At 35.6% G+C, this 18,138-nt stretch overlaps 1 protein-coding gene across 2 annotated transcripts in view; it reads left to right on the top strand.

The window, feature by feature from the left end:
• The window catches only part of st18 (ST18 C2H2C-type zinc finger transcription factor), a 47,547-nt gene that overhangs the window by 7,832 nt on the left and 21,577 nt on the right, over nucleotides 1–18,138 (top strand). Inside the window, exons 1-4 of one of the 2 annotated variants that reach the window (XM_077245197.1) lie at nucleotides 6,466–6,564; nucleotides 8,832–8,880; nucleotides 11,511–11,541; nucleotides 14,063–14,244. In XM_077245197.1, coding sequence (XP_077101312.1) covers nucleotides 8,832–8,880; nucleotides 11,511–11,541; nucleotides 14,063–14,244 — 262 coding nt within the window. In that variant the 5' untranslated portion in view covers nucleotides 6,466–6,564. Of the gene's footprint in view, nucleotides 1–6,465; nucleotides 6,565–8,831; nucleotides 8,881–11,510; nucleotides 11,542–14,062; nucleotides 14,245–18,138 lie in introns of those variants that run through there. The other variant, XM_077245196.1, reaches the window with a different exon arrangement.

The following is an 18,138-nucleotide window of genomic DNA, read 5'->3' on the forward strand; positions in this document are numbered from 1 at the left end:
TATATTCTACTTTGAGTGTAGAAATGTACAGATTATACATTGTCATATTCTTGTCCTTAGTGGAAATGAAATGATGACATTACTCACAATTAGTTGTGGTTTTAATCTATTAATGTATTTTTGAATTATTTTACTTATTTATTTATTTTTAAATGGATACATTGTTAATTATAAGTAGCTCATATATTCTACTTCAAGTGTAAAACTTGGCAGATTACACATTATTATATTTTGGTCCTTATAAAGGAACTGAAATAATGACATTAAACACAAATTAGTTGTGGTTTTAATCTATTATTTTATTATTATCATGTATTATTAATTCATTCATTAATTTTAAATTGATACTATCATTATAGTTAGCAGATATATTGTACTTTGAGTGTACAACTTGACAGATTACACTATCATATTTTGTCATTATAAAGGATTTTTAATATATTAATCTTTTATTATTATTATCATTTGTTATTATTATTTCATTATTATCTATTAAGTATTTATTTTTCTAACCCTTTGATAGCCACAACATGTTTATGTTGCTTTAAACTGCAGATTTAACAAATCAAAATTTAAACGGCACAAGTTCTCAGGTCGGGAATCACTAGTGTATTGGGAAAAAGTAACTCTTTTTGAAGATTACAAAAACTGTCATTTTAAAGAAAGCAATTTATGCGAAGTGAATCTAAATCACAAGTGTAATTCACCCTCCCTTGCATTGCCAGATTGTTTTGGGGTTCAATTTCATAATCAGAGCTCAACACTGTCAGTGGCCGCCAGTTTCCCAACATATGCCATGAAGGGCAACCTTTCCCTTTTTCTCTCTCAGTCTCACATGCTGCTGAAACAAGTGAGCAAACAGGAGGGCCAGTGTTTGTGGAGGATGAAGAAGCTATGGTGAAGTGGAGTTGTTTAATGACAGGAACAGCTGACTCATTAGGCAAGTGCAGTGAAAGGTAATTAACCCTGGGAAAAGTACAGCTGCCATGCGAGCTGTTCATTTCAATCTTATTAGGAATCAGGAGTTTAAAGGGTCTTCTCCTTTCAAACCCTGCCTGTGTGATATAGGCCTACTTCCCCCCCTTTCTCTTTTTCCATTTTTTTAACCCAAGGGCTTCAGAGCCTGGAGACCTGGCTTTTGTGCTCCAGGATTTAGCTGGAATGGTAGCCACGGCTTCAACAAATTGCCGACCACCTGGTAGTACTCATGCATCCTCTCTATTGAGATACCTTCCCGTCCTGAGACAATGGGCCGGATCAGTGCGTGCTGATAACGGAGAACAAGCGTGGAAGTTGTCCCTGCTAACACCTGGCCTCGATTGTGGCATCTCATTTTCGTTTCATATGCCCTTTTATGCTTCTCCAACGCACATTAAGGGAAGCGATAGGTCAGCCTTTGAATTCAAGATGTAGAGACAATGCAGTTGTTAGCATAAATAAATATGTTCACTTGCCCAATAACTTTTCTGAAATATAGTTGTGTCCCTAAAATAGGTCTTTTACTAGACTTTTTTGAAGTATCTCTCGCTGTTCAAATGACACTGTATTTTAAAGGAGCTTCAGAAAGGGTGAACTGGCCATCAGACTTTATCAGAAAAAATTAAAGTGCCTGACAATATTATTTAGCTCTTTTGGAGCCAGTTTTATTAACTAAATGAATGAATGAATGAACGAATAAAATAAATAAATAAATAAATAAAATGTATTATTTATGATGAATTCTTAGTGTGCAAACAACATTTTTGTTGTGTGTTTGCTGGCAAATGGCATTTTTTAAATGTATTATATATATTTAAATTGTTATATAAATAAATATTAAAATGAATTCTTAATATTGCAAAAATTATGTATATCATATTATATAATAATTCGAGATATATATATCACAAATTCTTACTATTGCAAGCAAAAACAATTATTGTGCATTTGTTGGATATATATATATATACACTTTTAAAATTTCCTTTCAATGAGAAATTTAGCAAAAAATACCCGATAATTTTTTTATTTTTTTTACAATAGTAAGAATCCGTTATAATAAATAATATATACATTATTCAGTACAGTTAATAGATAGATGGGTGGATGGATGGATGGATATTTAATTATGTGGTTTTGTACCTGATATAGTGTTTAGTTTCATAGGAGTGTTTTATCTATTTTTGTGCTCCATTAAATGACTTTATCATTTATTTATTTTATTTGGTCACTTCTGCAGAATTCTTTTGCACGAGCTTTAACTTCGGAGCTTTTGCAATTTTCCTTTGCAAACAACCTTTTTTATCATCTGCGTTTGCTGGCAGATTTCTCATCGAATAATTTATCAGATGAGAAATGCTTTAAACATTTGGAAACAAGTGTATCTTTGAAGTTACTCCCACATTAGACCTAGGGACAGATGATGCACTTTAAGGTAATTATACTGAAACTAATTATGCTTGCCCTAGAAAGAAAACATAGCCTCATATTCCAGGAGCTAACAGAAGTTAAAATAGCAGCTTTTTGAGTTCTCAGATTTCACAGTTTAAAGTGTCTGGCATGAAGTACACGAAGACTGATATCTCACGTTTACACACACCCGCCCCTTCTAATCTCAGGCGTCCCTTTTCTTTACATCTCTCTGCCTTTGTTTTTAGGCAGAAGGCCTATATAGTGAATGATCTGTGCTTTTTATCATTGTGAGTATTTCTTTTTTTTTTTTTTTTTTTTTTAGATTTGATCAATCTTTGATGTGCATGTAATTAATTTCCATTGAAGTAAAAAGAATCAAAGCAATGTACAATAATGGATTGTGTTCAACTCCACCCAGCTCAGACATATGTCAATGTTTGCTTCACACCTCCGCGTGCTTTATAATTTCAAAAAGCATGTAAACAAAACCCCCAACCGCCCAGCCGATGCGCATTCAATTGCAATTATTTTCTTCCTTTCTTCTTCTTTTTCCCCCTTTTTTTTCGGTTACAGTAAGACATTCAGCGCAGGGTGGAAAATGAAAGTAAAACGCCGCTATCTCTCGATTTGCGCTTTATTACGCCGCAACAGAAAAACACTTAGCATGTAAAATGAATGTGGAAATTATTCCTGGGGTAAACTATAAACACACAAGTTACCCCTCCCACCCCACCACCACCATCCTCCTAGATCAGAGTGTAATTGCCAGTAATCAGGTCTGTTTGCAGCTGATAAAACCTCTCTGAATGCGTGGAACCCTCTTTGTATGATGACTCAATTATGCCCGAAGTGGCTCATCAAACCTGGACCATCAGCAGCTTTAATAAATAAGGAGGCACAAACTTGCTGCAGGCGCATTGTGATTCCATTCATTCCATAATTAAATCCATTCCTGGCTTAACCCTTTTCCAGCCAGACGCTACAGACAAACAAAAAGAGGGAGAGAGCGAGATAGAAAGAGAGTGTGTGACCTTGCAATGAGATCCTGTGTGTCTTCATAACTCTCTCTGTGCGATACTAGCGAGACAGGTGATATGGAGAGAGAAGAAAACAGGGAAAGGTGATTGGAAGGAGAGAGGAGAAGAGAGGGGGGGAGGTATCTGGGTGGAGATAGAGCTGGAGGTCTTTATTTATTCATTGTTTAGTGCCACATAGTGCTTATTCCGTAATTACACTGAAAGTACAATCTAATCATAACAGTCATTCAGGAAGGAAAAGGGCACTGAGTGTGCTTCGGATGTTTTTTTACGCTTATTTCTTTCTGCTTTTTTACCCTCTATCATTTCACAAAGTCGAGATACAAAGACAAATCTTAATGCGAGCGAGAGAGAGCACTTGTAGGCGTGCACATTTCATTTAAAAAAGCCTTTCTTTTTTAGAAATGCACTTCTGAAAAGTCTAAAAAGTTGTTAAATTTAAATTAAATGCAAGATAAATAACTTGGACGACTCATTTAGAAAACCCTGTAAAAATGTGTGCGCAAAAATGCACTTACAGTGGAAGTCTATGTGAATATCGTTACATGCTGCATAGACTTTATGTCTATGGGTTGTTGTTTTTTTCATTTGTCAACATTCTGAAATCTAACATCCACAATAAGTGTTTGCTTTATCAAAAATGATTTGATTCTGTTTATATTTTTTATATTTTCCTCTTTCATTTTTTGTTGTTGTTTTTTTCGTCTGAAAAAATGTAAAAAAAATTTTAGTTTGTTATTTTAGTAAATTAGATTAAGTTTAGTTTTTTATATTGTATTTTATTTCAGTTACCATTCATTTTATTTTAGGTATATTATTGTTACACTTTATTTTACAGTGTTCTTTACACGTTACATGTTATTACTATAATAATAACTATAATTTATGCATAATTGCATGCAGCTAACCCTAAACTAAACCCCAATCCTATCCCTAACCCTATAGTAAGTACATTTAGTGAATTACTCTCTAACATGGGCACCTTAAAATAAAGTGTAACCTGTTTTTAATGGTTTTAGTTAATGATAATCACCCTGCTTCCGTGACACTCATTTGGTTTACTTTGTTACTAATTGTTTACTAATAACCTACAATGAATTGAAATCGTTAAATAGAAGTGAATTCTGTGTCAAATATAAGTTAAAACACAAGTTTGTACACTTGCCCCATAGACTTCCATTGTTCCAGACTTCCATTTGTTTTTCCTAAAAATATTTTCCGTGCTATTCAACAGAATACACAAATATTGTCGCTTAACTTGCAATTTAACCTGGAATACGTTTTCTGTGCATGTCATAATAAATCTAAAGATGATTTGAGGTTTGGTTACTAGCAGTTGTCCCTTGAGTGGTTAAATCCAATGAGCGATTGTGATGCTGATAACAAATGTAATTACCATAGGCATTGTGTCGTTGTCTGTTTGTTTGTCTTATTTTCGGTGATGTTAGCATTCATGTGTTAAAGACTAGGAATGCGCTAACATTGTACCCGGCCTTTAATGATAGCGTCTGCGTTTCTGTTTTGACCAGAAGTTGTCATTCATATTTTCTTTCTCATTTGTGTATGTTAACACTAATCGTCTTTGTATGTATGTTTTTAAGGGTCGCCGTGTCTTTTATTTGAATCAAATCACGTCCATTGATGTCTAGAGGCTGTAAAGTGCAACTCTCTCATTGGGCTCAGACGGGGCTTTGAGAAAAAGAGCAGATGGGTTAGGGTAAAGTGCAGCGGCCACATACACACACGCGCAGACGTACACACACACACACACACACACGCCGCATCAGGAAGCACTATCTCCTTGGAGACCGCGAGGCCTTGCACATTGGTGGCCCGGCCCTCAGAGGGACGCTGTCTGCGCGCAGAAGGGGCGAGAGAAACCCCCTTATAATGATTCAGCAGATGACAGGCCGCTCAAGGAGTGGGCCGTTTTTCTTCTTATGCTAATGAGGGGGGCCCCCTCCTCGTCTCCGGGCCCCTGTGCTCGTGTGGTGGTGGGGGCCAACGGGCAAAAGATGCTGGGAGTTTTTATCCATAATTAACACAAAGCTCTCTCTCTCTTTCTCTCTCTCTCTCTCTCTCTCTCTCTCTCGCTCTCTCGCTCTCAAAGCCAACAGGCATGAATGGCTCACCAATAGTGGAGCTCAGGCGTTGTGTAGCGCAGCGTTTAAATTGTCCCGATGCGCGCAATCACACAAAACTCTTCCCGGATTAACCATATTAATTACACACAAGCTATTTGATTTCTGTCAAGCAATCAATTTGCATCTTGTTAAGAAAGCCACATGAGGTCTTGTCTGGTAATTCACTCCCAGGTTTCTCAACGGCACCGTTTGTAACATTCACGGTTAGCGCTTCGAACAACTCCTGAGTGTAGTCGTCCGAGTGGAAGTGAATTTAAAATAAAAGTGTTTTTAAACTGTGCACTGTTACCTAAAAATGGCACACAAAAAAAGTATTATTTAATATGACTTTGAGTGCATTGAGTTCATTTTAACAGATATAAATAGATTTTTAAAGTTAACGCTGCACATTTGAATGTTTTACATGAATCTGAAATGTCTTATAACTGCAGGTTTTGTGGTCATGTTTTCACTTAAGAACACATTTGTGAGTTAAAAAATTATTTCACACTAGTCATACTCCGTAAAGTGCAATTCAAGTTGCCCTTGATATTTTTAGTCTTTCTTTCACTCTGAGCATGAATAGCATTACTATTCCAACAACTCCTAAATGTAGTCATCCAAGCGTAAGTGAATTAAAAATGAACTGTCTCTTTAAAAAGTATGCACAATCTAAAAATGTCATAAGAATGATTTCAAATGACTGAAGCAACCTGACTGCATTGAGTTATAGTGATTTTCAACAGGGTAGAAATATCTTTTGAATGTTTTACAATAAAAATGTCCTTATAACTGCTGTATTCTGTGTCATGTTTTCTCTAAAGGACACATTTGTGATTAAAAAAATGTATTCCACACTAGTCATTCAAAAACACTTGTCCTTGATATCTTTTGTCATTTTCTTCTTCACTCAGAGCATGAATGTCACACACACATCTTAGAACAGCTGAAGAAACGTGTGTGCAGTAACTGGAGCAGAACACCTTATTCATTACAGACCAAACAAAACAAAGGTAAAATGAGTCATTCTTTCTGCAGTGGATATATATTGGCCATTGATTCAGTCAGAGTACTATATCTCGCATGTGCACTTCCAGTAGTTTACACACTCCTGTTCATATGTATCAATTTGTGGACTAAAACAATTAATTTGCCTCTGTTTTTCATGTTGGTGTGTATTTACATGCTACATAATCATTTAGGCCTACGAAAGTAGAAAAGTATTAGTACATTTCTCTAGTAGCCAATCTGAGTTACTTTATCCATCTTTTTTTAAATTCATTTTTTATTTAACATTTTCTGTGTGAGCTTTAGACACAATCGAAATGCACTTAAAATTAAACTCTATGGGGCAACTGTTGTTCATAACTATGTCAGCACATAACTTTCAACATAGTTTGGGTTTTCTAACATTTTAGTATAAACCATTTTTGAGTGTGTGTTTAGCCAATATGATACACAATCATTTTAAAAGTATTGTTCCCAGTACAACACTGCAAAAAGGAAAGAAAAAGTCAAAAATATTCAATCATAATATATTATTTAATATGAACAAACTTGATTATTTTAGTTTGCAGAAAATGTTAGCTTTTTTTAAGTGATAGTTGCACAGTATATTAAAAGTATATTCCAACATAGTATATTATAGTAAAGCATGCAAAGTTTGTTTGTAGTTTGTCTGGGGAATCACTTGTGCCATTGTTTAAAGTTGTTTTTGGCAGGCTCAGTTGAACCTGACTTGATACCTGAGGCCGGCGACGCTTGTTGACATATGGTTTGGTTTTGTGAGGTGGTGATGTGTAATTTAAGGGATTGTTAGTGAGCAGCTGTTGCCTGATCGCTCTCCTCCTCATGTCAAAGTTTCCGCTCTGAACATACCAAATATCAAATTACGTAACCCTTGAAATCTGCGTAACCTTTGTTGAAATAAAGCCCTGTGCTTGTCGGGGCTAATAAAAGCTTTTCTTTTTACTCTCTCAGCGAAACAATACAGAAATCACGATACAAAAACCTGGCTCTCGCAGTTTTTAATAGTTTCAGCTTTCAAGAGGTGTTCAGAAAAGCCCGACCGGAAGCGCCAGGCCACTTCTGGCGTTACGTGTGTTAGCGTGCGTCTGTGTGTACACGAGCGAGCCAGTGTAATGAACTAATCAGGTACATTAGTTTTTACAGAATGTAATCTATAGTGTTTGGGAGTTGTTTGTCTCAATAGGGGCCCCCAGTAATCAAAAGTAATGAAGCTATTACGCGTCGGGAGCCGGGAGAGGGCCGGCGTGGCATTAAGAGTGGGCCACATAAAAGGTTTATTAAAGGAAATTAAGGTCCATCAATGCCACACCTGCTCCCCCTATTATAAATGTATGACAGGTCAGTGGCTTCAATCACAACAGCCAAGCCGAGAGAAGGGGAGATAGGAGTCATGTTTCCCATTATAAGCGAAGTAACAGCCCAACCAGTGACTCACCGAGCTCACCAGACCCTCCGACCGCTATAGAGCGCCATCAGCCCAGAATAATTACATTTAATAGGTTTTATTTGGGATCAGCAAGGCACTGCTGGCAGAGAGAAACCGAGAGAGAGAGAGAGAGAGTGAGAGAGAGAGAGTGAGTGTGAGTGAGTAGGTGCTGCGGTATTAACAACTCTTTTTGTCTAAACACACACACACACACACACACAATACTACTTTTGTTTGTCGCTGGTTTTTGCATTATTATATTTTTGCTCGCCCCTGTCTCACCCTCTTAAAAGTGAAGGCCTGTCTGACTGGTCTCTGCTTGCTGCTGTAGTTCTGTGTCAATTAAATCAAGCCAAAATATGAAGCCCGACACACAATGCACGTAATGGACCTGAGCCACTGCGTGAAATTTCCCTCTTTTATTTGTCATAAAGTTCACTGACCTTTCGTTTCTTGTGCTGACGCCTCATTGCACGCTCCAGGAATCACTGAATTGATTGGATTAGGTTTTTTACTACTATTATTTACTGTAATCCTAGAATTTTAAATTTATTCATTCTTTTCTCTCTTTTTTTAAGATCTAAAGTTGTGATGCTTTGCAGATAGGGTGTTTCTGAAATTGCAAATGAAGTGCTTGCAATGTGATAAACTCTTTGCATGACAATAATCTGGCTTACTTATTAATAACAAAAAACTGACAGGAACTTAGCTGTCACTCTGATGATGAGATCCTGTTGAGATTTGAGAGTTATTAAACAGGATTATAAATCTCTGGAATTGAAAATTGCTATTTGTTATTAACTTTTTTTCTGTTTTTATTTCCAGATGGAGTCTGACAGTGAAGAGAATCGCAGCGAAACATGTGATGGCACAAGTAAGTGCTTCACAAGTTTAAAAATATATAAAGACTATTTTTAATAATATAATATAATATAATATAATATAATATAATATAATATAATATAATATAATATAACATAACATAACATAATATAACATAAGATAACAACATAACATAACATAACATAACATGACATGTGACATGTGACATGACATATAACATATAGCATAACAACGAATAACATAACGTAACAATATAACGTAACAATAAAACATAACAGCAGTGTGTTATACTGTATGTATGTGTGTGTGTGTGTGTGTGTATATATATATATATATATATATATATATATATATATATATATATATACATTATATAATCTATTTTTATTGATATGTTTTATATATCAATTTATCTTCATTAGGTTAATAAATCTTTTTTAATTAATTCTTTATTAAGGTTCAAATCAAGTAGATATATCTAGCTTGATTTTTTATATTTGACTTCATATAATTATCAACAGTATACTCATCGATTTATATTCAAATAGTTAGAAATGTCATCTCCTATTTAAATATTTTAATTAACATCTGTTTAGCATTTTATAAAGTTTAATGGCGTTATAATTTTTTACATAAAGTGTTAAAGTGCTTCATATCATTGTAAAGATGTATAACCCATTACCTCTGCAACATAATATTTATTTCATGCACTTGTTATGAAACATGATCTCATAACACTTTTTAGAAAGCATTATTGGTTTGTATAAACATGCATTATATTTGCCCTGTACAAAGTTCACATAAACAAGCTGAACACATTTCCCATGATGCCTCAGCGACGGCTTCCTGACAGGCCCGCGTGCGCACGCCCCCTTTTCCTACGCACATTTGATCTGAAGTGTTAGTTTAACGGTCTCACATCAGATCTGTCAATTTTAATATTAATCCTCTTTAGCTAGAGAGGTGCGGTTGCCGCGGCGATGCATTATGCATAGACAGTGACTTCATTATGTGGCAATATTCTTTCAAACGAGTTAAGGAGGGCATCGTGAATGGAAAGAGCGACTAAAGCATGACAGGGGACATCATTATTCAAGTGTTTAGAGCCACGTACTGTACCGCTCATGTGCGCCTGGCCCTTTAATGTGCCGGTAAAAATTCATGATGGTGTTTTATTGAGTCTTCACCATGGGATTGAGGTGAAGCTGTGAATGAGATATTCTCTCCTACTGACACACATTCCTTCTCTCTCTCTCTCTCTCTCTCTCTCTCTCTCTGTCTGTCTGTACATCTCGTGAGACTAAGTTCACAGTGAGGCTTTGAATATATCATGCTGTCAGAGCTGTGATTGTTAAACACTGTTTAGTAAAGTGATCTAGCTTTTTTCCCCCATGCAAATCCAGATATGTGTATTGCCTTACACTGTGTAGTCAGTTGCTAATTTTGCCCCAAGAGAAAATATTGTGCATCCTGAACATGCTTTATGAAATATAAAACAATTCATTCCTGTCAGAGAATTTTCATTTTACCTTTCCTTTCATTTAGTCTACAAAATATGAATAAACTTAGTTTTATTCAAGTCAAACATATAATAATATAATAAAAATATAATATGTAATATATGTAATTTAAAAATATTAATACATGTATAAATAAATATAAAAAATGTATGAAAAATATTTAAATTTAATGGCATTTTATTTAATATATTTTTTATTTAATATAATGTATTTAAATGTTTTTTGTAGTTATAATGTAATATGAAACACTGTGTAGCATCAACAAACATATCTCTTTTATGTAACAACTACATTTTTACTTATAATGATGAGTAAATGAACTAGTTGCAATTGACATAAAGACATGATAAACTGTTTGATGTTCAGCCCTACTTCATAAGAAAGACATTACCCAGAATGCCTGACCTTAAAGGGCCAGAGCACTCAAAAAATGACAATTTTGCCATTGTTCCAAACCTGAATGACTTTCTCTCTTTCAAGTTTGGTGCACTCTTAGAAAAAAGGTTCTCTATAGAACCCTAGGGTTCTTGCCTTAATTTTAGAGAACGCTTTATGCCAAAAAGGTCCTATATGAGGAGAAATATCTTGAATAATTGCATAATACTTTCATGTTTAATGGGTTACTTTAATGTATGTTAACGAGCTGTTTAATTTATAAAAATGATCCCATGATGGAAGCCCCTAAAAGGTTCTGTAAATCAAGTGTCTGAAAAAACCCTTTAAGGTTCTAAGTAGGGCCTTATGGGCTGTTAATCCACTAGCAAAATAGGGTCAACTGATACCGGACAAGGGCAGATCCTCTCTAACGTGTTTTTTAAAATACCTGAAGCCTTATTTGCATCTTTTTGTTTTGTTTGGATTTGCATCCTTTTTGCTGCTATCCATAGCCATATTTTCAGAGCGCAAAAAAAAGGGAGAGGACGTTTTTTTGCTTAAGATGTTTTGTATGCCAGAAGAGTTGTATCCTCAACACAAGCGTCTCTCTGCGAGTCAGCAGGAGCCTTCATCATTGTGTCCGTCTGAGTGTGACATTAAAGCGAGAGGTGTGTGAAGGATCACAAGCAGGTGCTGGAAGGGCCGGCTCGCTGCTGGAAATGTAAACATGTGTGTTTACTCTTTCTCTCTCTTTTTCTGTTTGCAGTTCTGCCTGACTGCATCGCTGAGGCGCCCAGGTAAGCCAGAGAGTTCACTACCTGCTTCCGAGTGTCAGTTTATGACTTTTCTGATGGCTTTTCATACGTGCAGTTGTCAAAAGTTGCATTTAAGATTTCAGGTATTGGACACTTAACAATAAATGAATGTCTTTGCATTGGATACCAAATATTAAATCAAGTAAATCGTCTTTTCTTTTGACTAATTCGATTTGACTTCATCATGTTTGCTCAGTCTTTTAACCTAGTGTTTTGATGTTTTTTAGCTGATGTTTCAAGTTATTTAGTTTATCACAGCTAATGAACATGATCCATTTGATCCATTTTGTGCTTGAAAAGTGTACAAGTATATCTTTCTTTAAAATAAATGTCACTTGATTTGATGTTTTACCTCTAATGCAATGACATTCATACATGAGTCTGCTTGCAAAAAGAGAATGCGACAAAGCTCGTAATAAAACAAGAACAACATTGGCTTTTTTTTCGGAGATGGCAAAAACACAGTCAAGCACAACCAAAACAATGTTCTTCCGCAAAATGCATACAGCTAGAGGGACGAAAGTTACATAGTGTACCTTTAAGTGTCCAAATACTTTTTGGGGTAGGTGTAGTTTTGTAAATTATGGAAGCTTGTTTCCGTCACAGAAAAAAAGAATAAAAAAGGTAATTGCGACTTTTCTATCTCGCAATTCTGACTTTTTATCTCAGAATTGCCTGCAATAAAGTTGCAATTTCGAGTTATAAAGTCAAATTATGACTTTATAACATGCAATTGCAAGTTTATATCACGCAAATCTGACTTTATATCTCGCAATTATGACTTTATTTCTCAGAATTGCGAGATATAAAGTCAGAATTGTGTAAAAACTCGCAATTATCTCTAAAAATATTTTATTCTGTGGCGGGAACATGCTTCCGTAGTAAATGGCTTGTTGCATGCGTCTTATTATTTAGCTGCATGAATTGTCTTTATACTAATGCAATGCAAGTTGTTTTGTGCATTTTTTTTTGTCAAAGTCTACTCTTACCTTTTTATGATATCGGCCTACAGCAAACATTTTATTCTCTGTATCATTCCTTATTATGCAGCGTGATAGCTGATAATAGCAACAGATTTCTCATTGAAAATAATGAGCCAGTTCATGCTTGAGTGTTTTGGACTCTGTGTTCACACATAAGTTCACACATGAGGATCTGCGATGTTGAATTTCTTAGTCACATCTTGCAGGGAATTTCAGATGCTGCCCTGATGAGTTTTGTAACAAAGTCGGTGCTTTTAAAGAGTATGAAATGCCATTCGCCACCCTTTTTTTTGTGTGTGTGTGTGAAACAGGATGTTTAGTGAGACAAAATGTAGGGCGAGGCTCGATTTGATCCATCGGGAATTGATTGGATGGTGAAGTGGCCTCTTATAAGTGGTTAGAGGGGAGGGGTTGAAAAATAAGAAGGCTAAAATGGAAAGTCGGTTCAGAGGTGAAATTATATTTTTGTCTTTGGAATAATGTGTGCCACCGTATCATTTACTGTAAGACCAGAAATTAAGAAAGACGTTTTTTTGATTTAATGTTTTTAATGTTTGGAGTTAATGTTGATTTCTATCTGTTATCTGTCTTATCAGAGAGCATTATTGGTCAATTATAAAAAATAAGTAATAATATATGAGAAAAGGAGAATCTTGTCATGTCTGTTCACATACACTACTGTTCAAAAGGTTGGGGTCGGTACAATTTTTTTATGTTTTTGAAAGAAGTCAAAAACCTATTTTATCAAAAATACTGTAAAAACAGTACAATTTTGAAATATTATTACAATTCAAAATGGCATTATTGTTATTTTAATATATTTTAAAATGTAATTTATTCCTGTGATCAAAGCTGAATTTTCAGCATCATTACTCCAGTCTTCAGTGTCACATGATCCTTCACAAATCATTCTAATATGATGATTTGCTGCTCAAGAAACATTTATTTTTATTATCAATGTTGAAAACTGTTGTGCTGTTTATTTATATGGAAACCGTGATGTTTTTTTTGAGGATTCTTAGAATGAAAGAAAGTTCAAAAGAACAGCATTTATTTGAAATAGAAATACTTTGTAACATTATATATGTCTTTACTTTCCCTTTTGCTCAATTTAATGGATACAAATACTTTTGCATCTTAAAAGAAAATCATGCTGACCCCAAACTTTTGAACAATATCGTAAGTCATTTTATTAGTAAGCTGCATTTGTAAGACTTAAAAGGTTCCACAAAGAACCAAAACACTGATCTGAAGAGGCCATTGTTGGACATTGCAATATATATCGCAACTCAAGAACCAAGAACAAGAGTGTTTTTTTGATGAAAGAACCATTGAAGAACCGTTTTGAGTTTTAATTGGCACAACTTATTTCAAGATGTGTCTAAACAACCCTAAACCTCATGGGTCAGATTCATTAGATCTTTGTACCTCAACCAATAACATACTCAGACACAGACAGTTTAACAGGTTGATTTGTGACATGACGCATCCATTAAATGACCCTTGTGTTCTCCTTCCAGCTTGCATCTCGGAGCGGGTAAAAAGCGTGCGGCCGCAGAAGGGGTCCGCGGGGCGCCAGTCAACAAGAGGAAATCTCTCCTGATGAAGCCCCGCCACTACAGTCCCAGCCCTTGCCCCAGCGAGGAAGACCTGGCAAACGCTCGGGACAAAGACGAGCCCAGGAACACTGACACTCCAGCAGGTAGACAGATGTCCTGTTGTTTTGTCTGTTTTGATGAACAATTGACGCTGAATTTTAAACTACCATCTGTTGCATTCATATATTTGTTTCCCTCCTCCCCCTCCTCCTCCTTCGCCTCTTCTCCCTCCTCCCCTATCGCATCCATCTATCCATCTATCATGTTTGTCTATCACGGCGTCCCATGGAAGTTGATCCGTCAGAAAATTCCTAGCTGTTTTTTCCGTGCATCCGGTCTCCAGATTAAGGGCGATTTCCTCCGCTCGACTACTTTGAAACCCGGATTAAAAACTCGGTGGCGTTAAAGTAGCTGGCGCCGGGTCGATTATGCAGCCTGGAAAAGTGCTTTTTTATAAGCAAGTGTGGTTGCTTGCATAATTATGCAAATAGGGTAACTGAGAATAGAATGCACCAAATTATATTGTGCCTCGTTGACAAAAGAGAGTGATCATACACTCCAACAACAAAACATTTTTGGCATCGGAGGCACGGAAACGTTAAAGTCGATATTACGTTTTAAAACAGTCTCCTTTCTAGAAACAAAATGCTGCCATTTCCTAATGAATCAAATTACGAGCATGTTGGCAACAATACCCATGCTTTACATGTGTACCTCCACACCCCTATAATCTGCACTTATTTGGTATATTTTTAACGATGTAACCAAGCAACAAACGTAATTGTCCCTTTCGAAAGCTTTTGTTAGACCATCGAATGCAGTCCAAATATACATAATTAGGCATAATGTGTGCTGCTCATTATTGGACACATGTGGGTTGTTAAATGGACAACAAAATAGCTCAATAAATTGAACAGCATCATTGGAAATGGAATTTATTTGTTTCTGTGATTTCATATTACCCACAATAATCATAACCTTTTTTTTCCCCTTCCTCCTTTGAGTTTTTTAGTATTATTTTCTGAAGTTGCGGAATGATTAGGAAAATCTCATTTGTCATATTTCCCTGCTGTCTCGCAACATGTTTGTTTTGTGTTTTGCCAAAGTACACTGCTGAAGAAGTGCTACTGAATTTTTTTTTTAAAAACATAATGTGCGGGGTGTGACTGGGAGTGAGTGACGACTGGGACCGTAGCGAAATTAATGGATCTGTAGAGGGAAGAGAGGGGTGTGTGAATTTAAGGAGAAAAAAAAGGAAAAGGAAAGGCAGGGGAGAAATTAAAGGGATGTAAGGCTTCCATTTGGTGCTGTTGTGTGTGTGTGTGTGTGTGTGTGTGACTCCAGCCAAGCTTCTGGTCTCCATACACACAATGGTAATGGTTATTCTGGAGTGTAAACCATTCACCTGTTCCAAAACACAAACCACTCTCTGCATCCAAGCATTTTTCGCCCTTGTTCGCTCCAGTCTTTTTTTCCCCACTGTTCTGTATTTTTTTTTTGGTCAGGGCTGTATCTCCATCTGGATGGCAGAGAACTCCTAATCATCTGCTCTGTTAATTGTGTCTTAGCATAACTGGCGAACTTTTCATCTGCGCTGGACCGCTTTGGGTTTTCACACCTCAAACTGCTGACAAAAGCGACATAATCAGGAAAATCAGGAGTCCGCTTTTAAGTGTGTTAGCAGTGGAATCCATGCTCCATTTTGGTTTTGCCGTCCAGATGCTTCATGGTTTTGTGTTACGGGCACTGATTCTTGAGATATGGGACAAAAAGACCGACAGAAATGAATAAATATTGAAGTATAAAGTTTGTGGACTAATCTGTTTAGCATGTTCATGTTTTGGTGCAACTTCCTGCTTCCATTTTCGCACAAATGTTTTTTCCATTCTCTATCGCTTTGTACAGATCAACACCGTCAGACACAAACATGAGTAGTACCATGTCAGATATTTATAATAAATGGAGCATTCAGCTATGATTAAGAATAAATTCAGACCACAGGACGGCTTCAAACGGATTTTCAGCTCCGTCTTTTTAAATGTCAGCAACATCTCAAGGAAAATCTGATGGTGTTGACAAAATAATGACATTTATTTTAGCCATTTTGTTTATTTGGAGTTGCTTTACTAGCATAATGAAAAATAAAACATTCAGGATTAAAGACTATTTATTTTTAAAGAAGATTTATTTAAATTAATATTATTTTTTAAATAATCTTTTATTTAAAATATACATATTTATTTATTTAATTTAAATATATATATTTATTTTAAAAGTATCATTATTTTTTTGTTTTTTAGAAAAAAAAATACATATTAATATAATACAAATTTTTATTTAAAAATACCCCTTTAAAAACGCACCTTTCTGTTAAAAATATTATTAAAATCAGGCAAGTTAGTCTTCATCTTGATTGTTTAATATATTTTTGAGAGATTTGGTGAGTGAAAATATAACTGTTTACTATGTTTAAGGAACATTCTAACTGTTCTGATTTCTGGGGCACGTTTCATCTCTCAAGAATCAGTGCAGTAACATTCGACATGCATTCAATTGGATGCAATTCCAAAAATAAAAAACGGACGAGATTAACCACCCTTTCCTCAAGCAGCATGCATAAAAACTATAATTATCTGAACAAACAGAATCAAAATTTAGGTTGTGCGCTAGCATTATGCCTTTGCATTCGTACAGCGCCAATGTAGACCTCTGCGACATTATGCCGAGTTTGGCATGGTACGAACCAATCCGCAAGCACACTCTAACCCCTCAAAGCCTGGTTTCCATTTTTGGCAAGAGACGGGTGAGATTGTAAATGCCACTGAGCTCTCTATCCCCCATTTAGGGATGTTTTTGGGGGGATTAAAAGCAGGACTACTTTATATGCTCTTTAAGTCTAGCAACTGTTTGTTAAGGCAGTATGATCCCATTAGAAGCCCCTGAAACTGCATGTGGCGGCAGCCAAAATGCTCTAATATCTAATCAACTCAGTGGATGCATATGGTTTGTAGGGTGCCATAAGGCCCTCTAAGAGGATAGATGTATCTCGTGCTTACGCTGTATTTTGAACTTTAAACCCTCGTGCCCAAAGAGCTTTAACCCCGGCGGGTAAGTTTCAGAGAGATCAGTTGTGGATTGTAAATCAATCCAGCTGATAGTTTTCTTTTGTTAATCATTGACTCGATTACTTAATATAATCGGGTCTGTTGCAATTCCAAAGAGTCGTTTAAAGGTGATTTTGAGGGATAAAAGATCTGAGATTTATCCCCCCTCCCCAAAAAAGAGGAATTATTCACCCTATAAACCCCCAGTCAAATAAGCTTTATGGATTTATCAAAAGTAGTACTGTAGTATAGCAAATCATGCTGTTTTCTGATTAGCGTTTACAGCTTTATATCATTGTGGATTAGCAAAAAAAAAAAATCCAGTACATTTAACACATTTTTAAGCAAGTCGCACTTTAAAAAACACTGTTGCATAACTTGAACAGATGGAAGATTAAATTAAGAGGGCATATTTTTCATTATTATTTATCAATGTTAACATTTAATACATTTTAAGTGTTATTTATTTTATATTAAGGTCAAGTTATGTATATATTTCAATTAATAAATGGTGATTTTAGATGTGGTGGTCAGTAAATACTCAAATATTTGTATGCACTTGGGATACATAATGTTTATCATGTTTTCTTGACAAAATTGTATATATATTTTTTAAAATCATTTGAAAACATTTGAAATGTTTTTTCTTGACAAGCTTTCTTTCTTTTTCTTTCTTTCTTTCCATCCGTCCATCCATTTATCCATCCATCTATCTTAGTTTATGAATGTGCTCAGAGACATATTTTGTGTTTCCCCTTCACGTTTTTTCCAAATCCCAAACTGAATCTGTCATATTTGTCACAACTGATGATTTTGAAGGATCTGAAAACCATCTGTTAGTCTTTTACTTCCAAACACAATCATTTAATGCGCTTACTGATGATCCATCAGTTT

Source organism: Siphateles boraxobius, unplaced genomic scaffold, assembly GCF_051911475.1.
Source record: "Siphateles boraxobius isolate OS27281-9 unplaced genomic scaffold, OSU_SipBor_1 26, whole genome shotgun sequence".
NCBI lineage: Eukaryota > Metazoa > Chordata > Actinopteri > Cypriniformes > Leuciscidae > Siphateles > Siphateles boraxobius.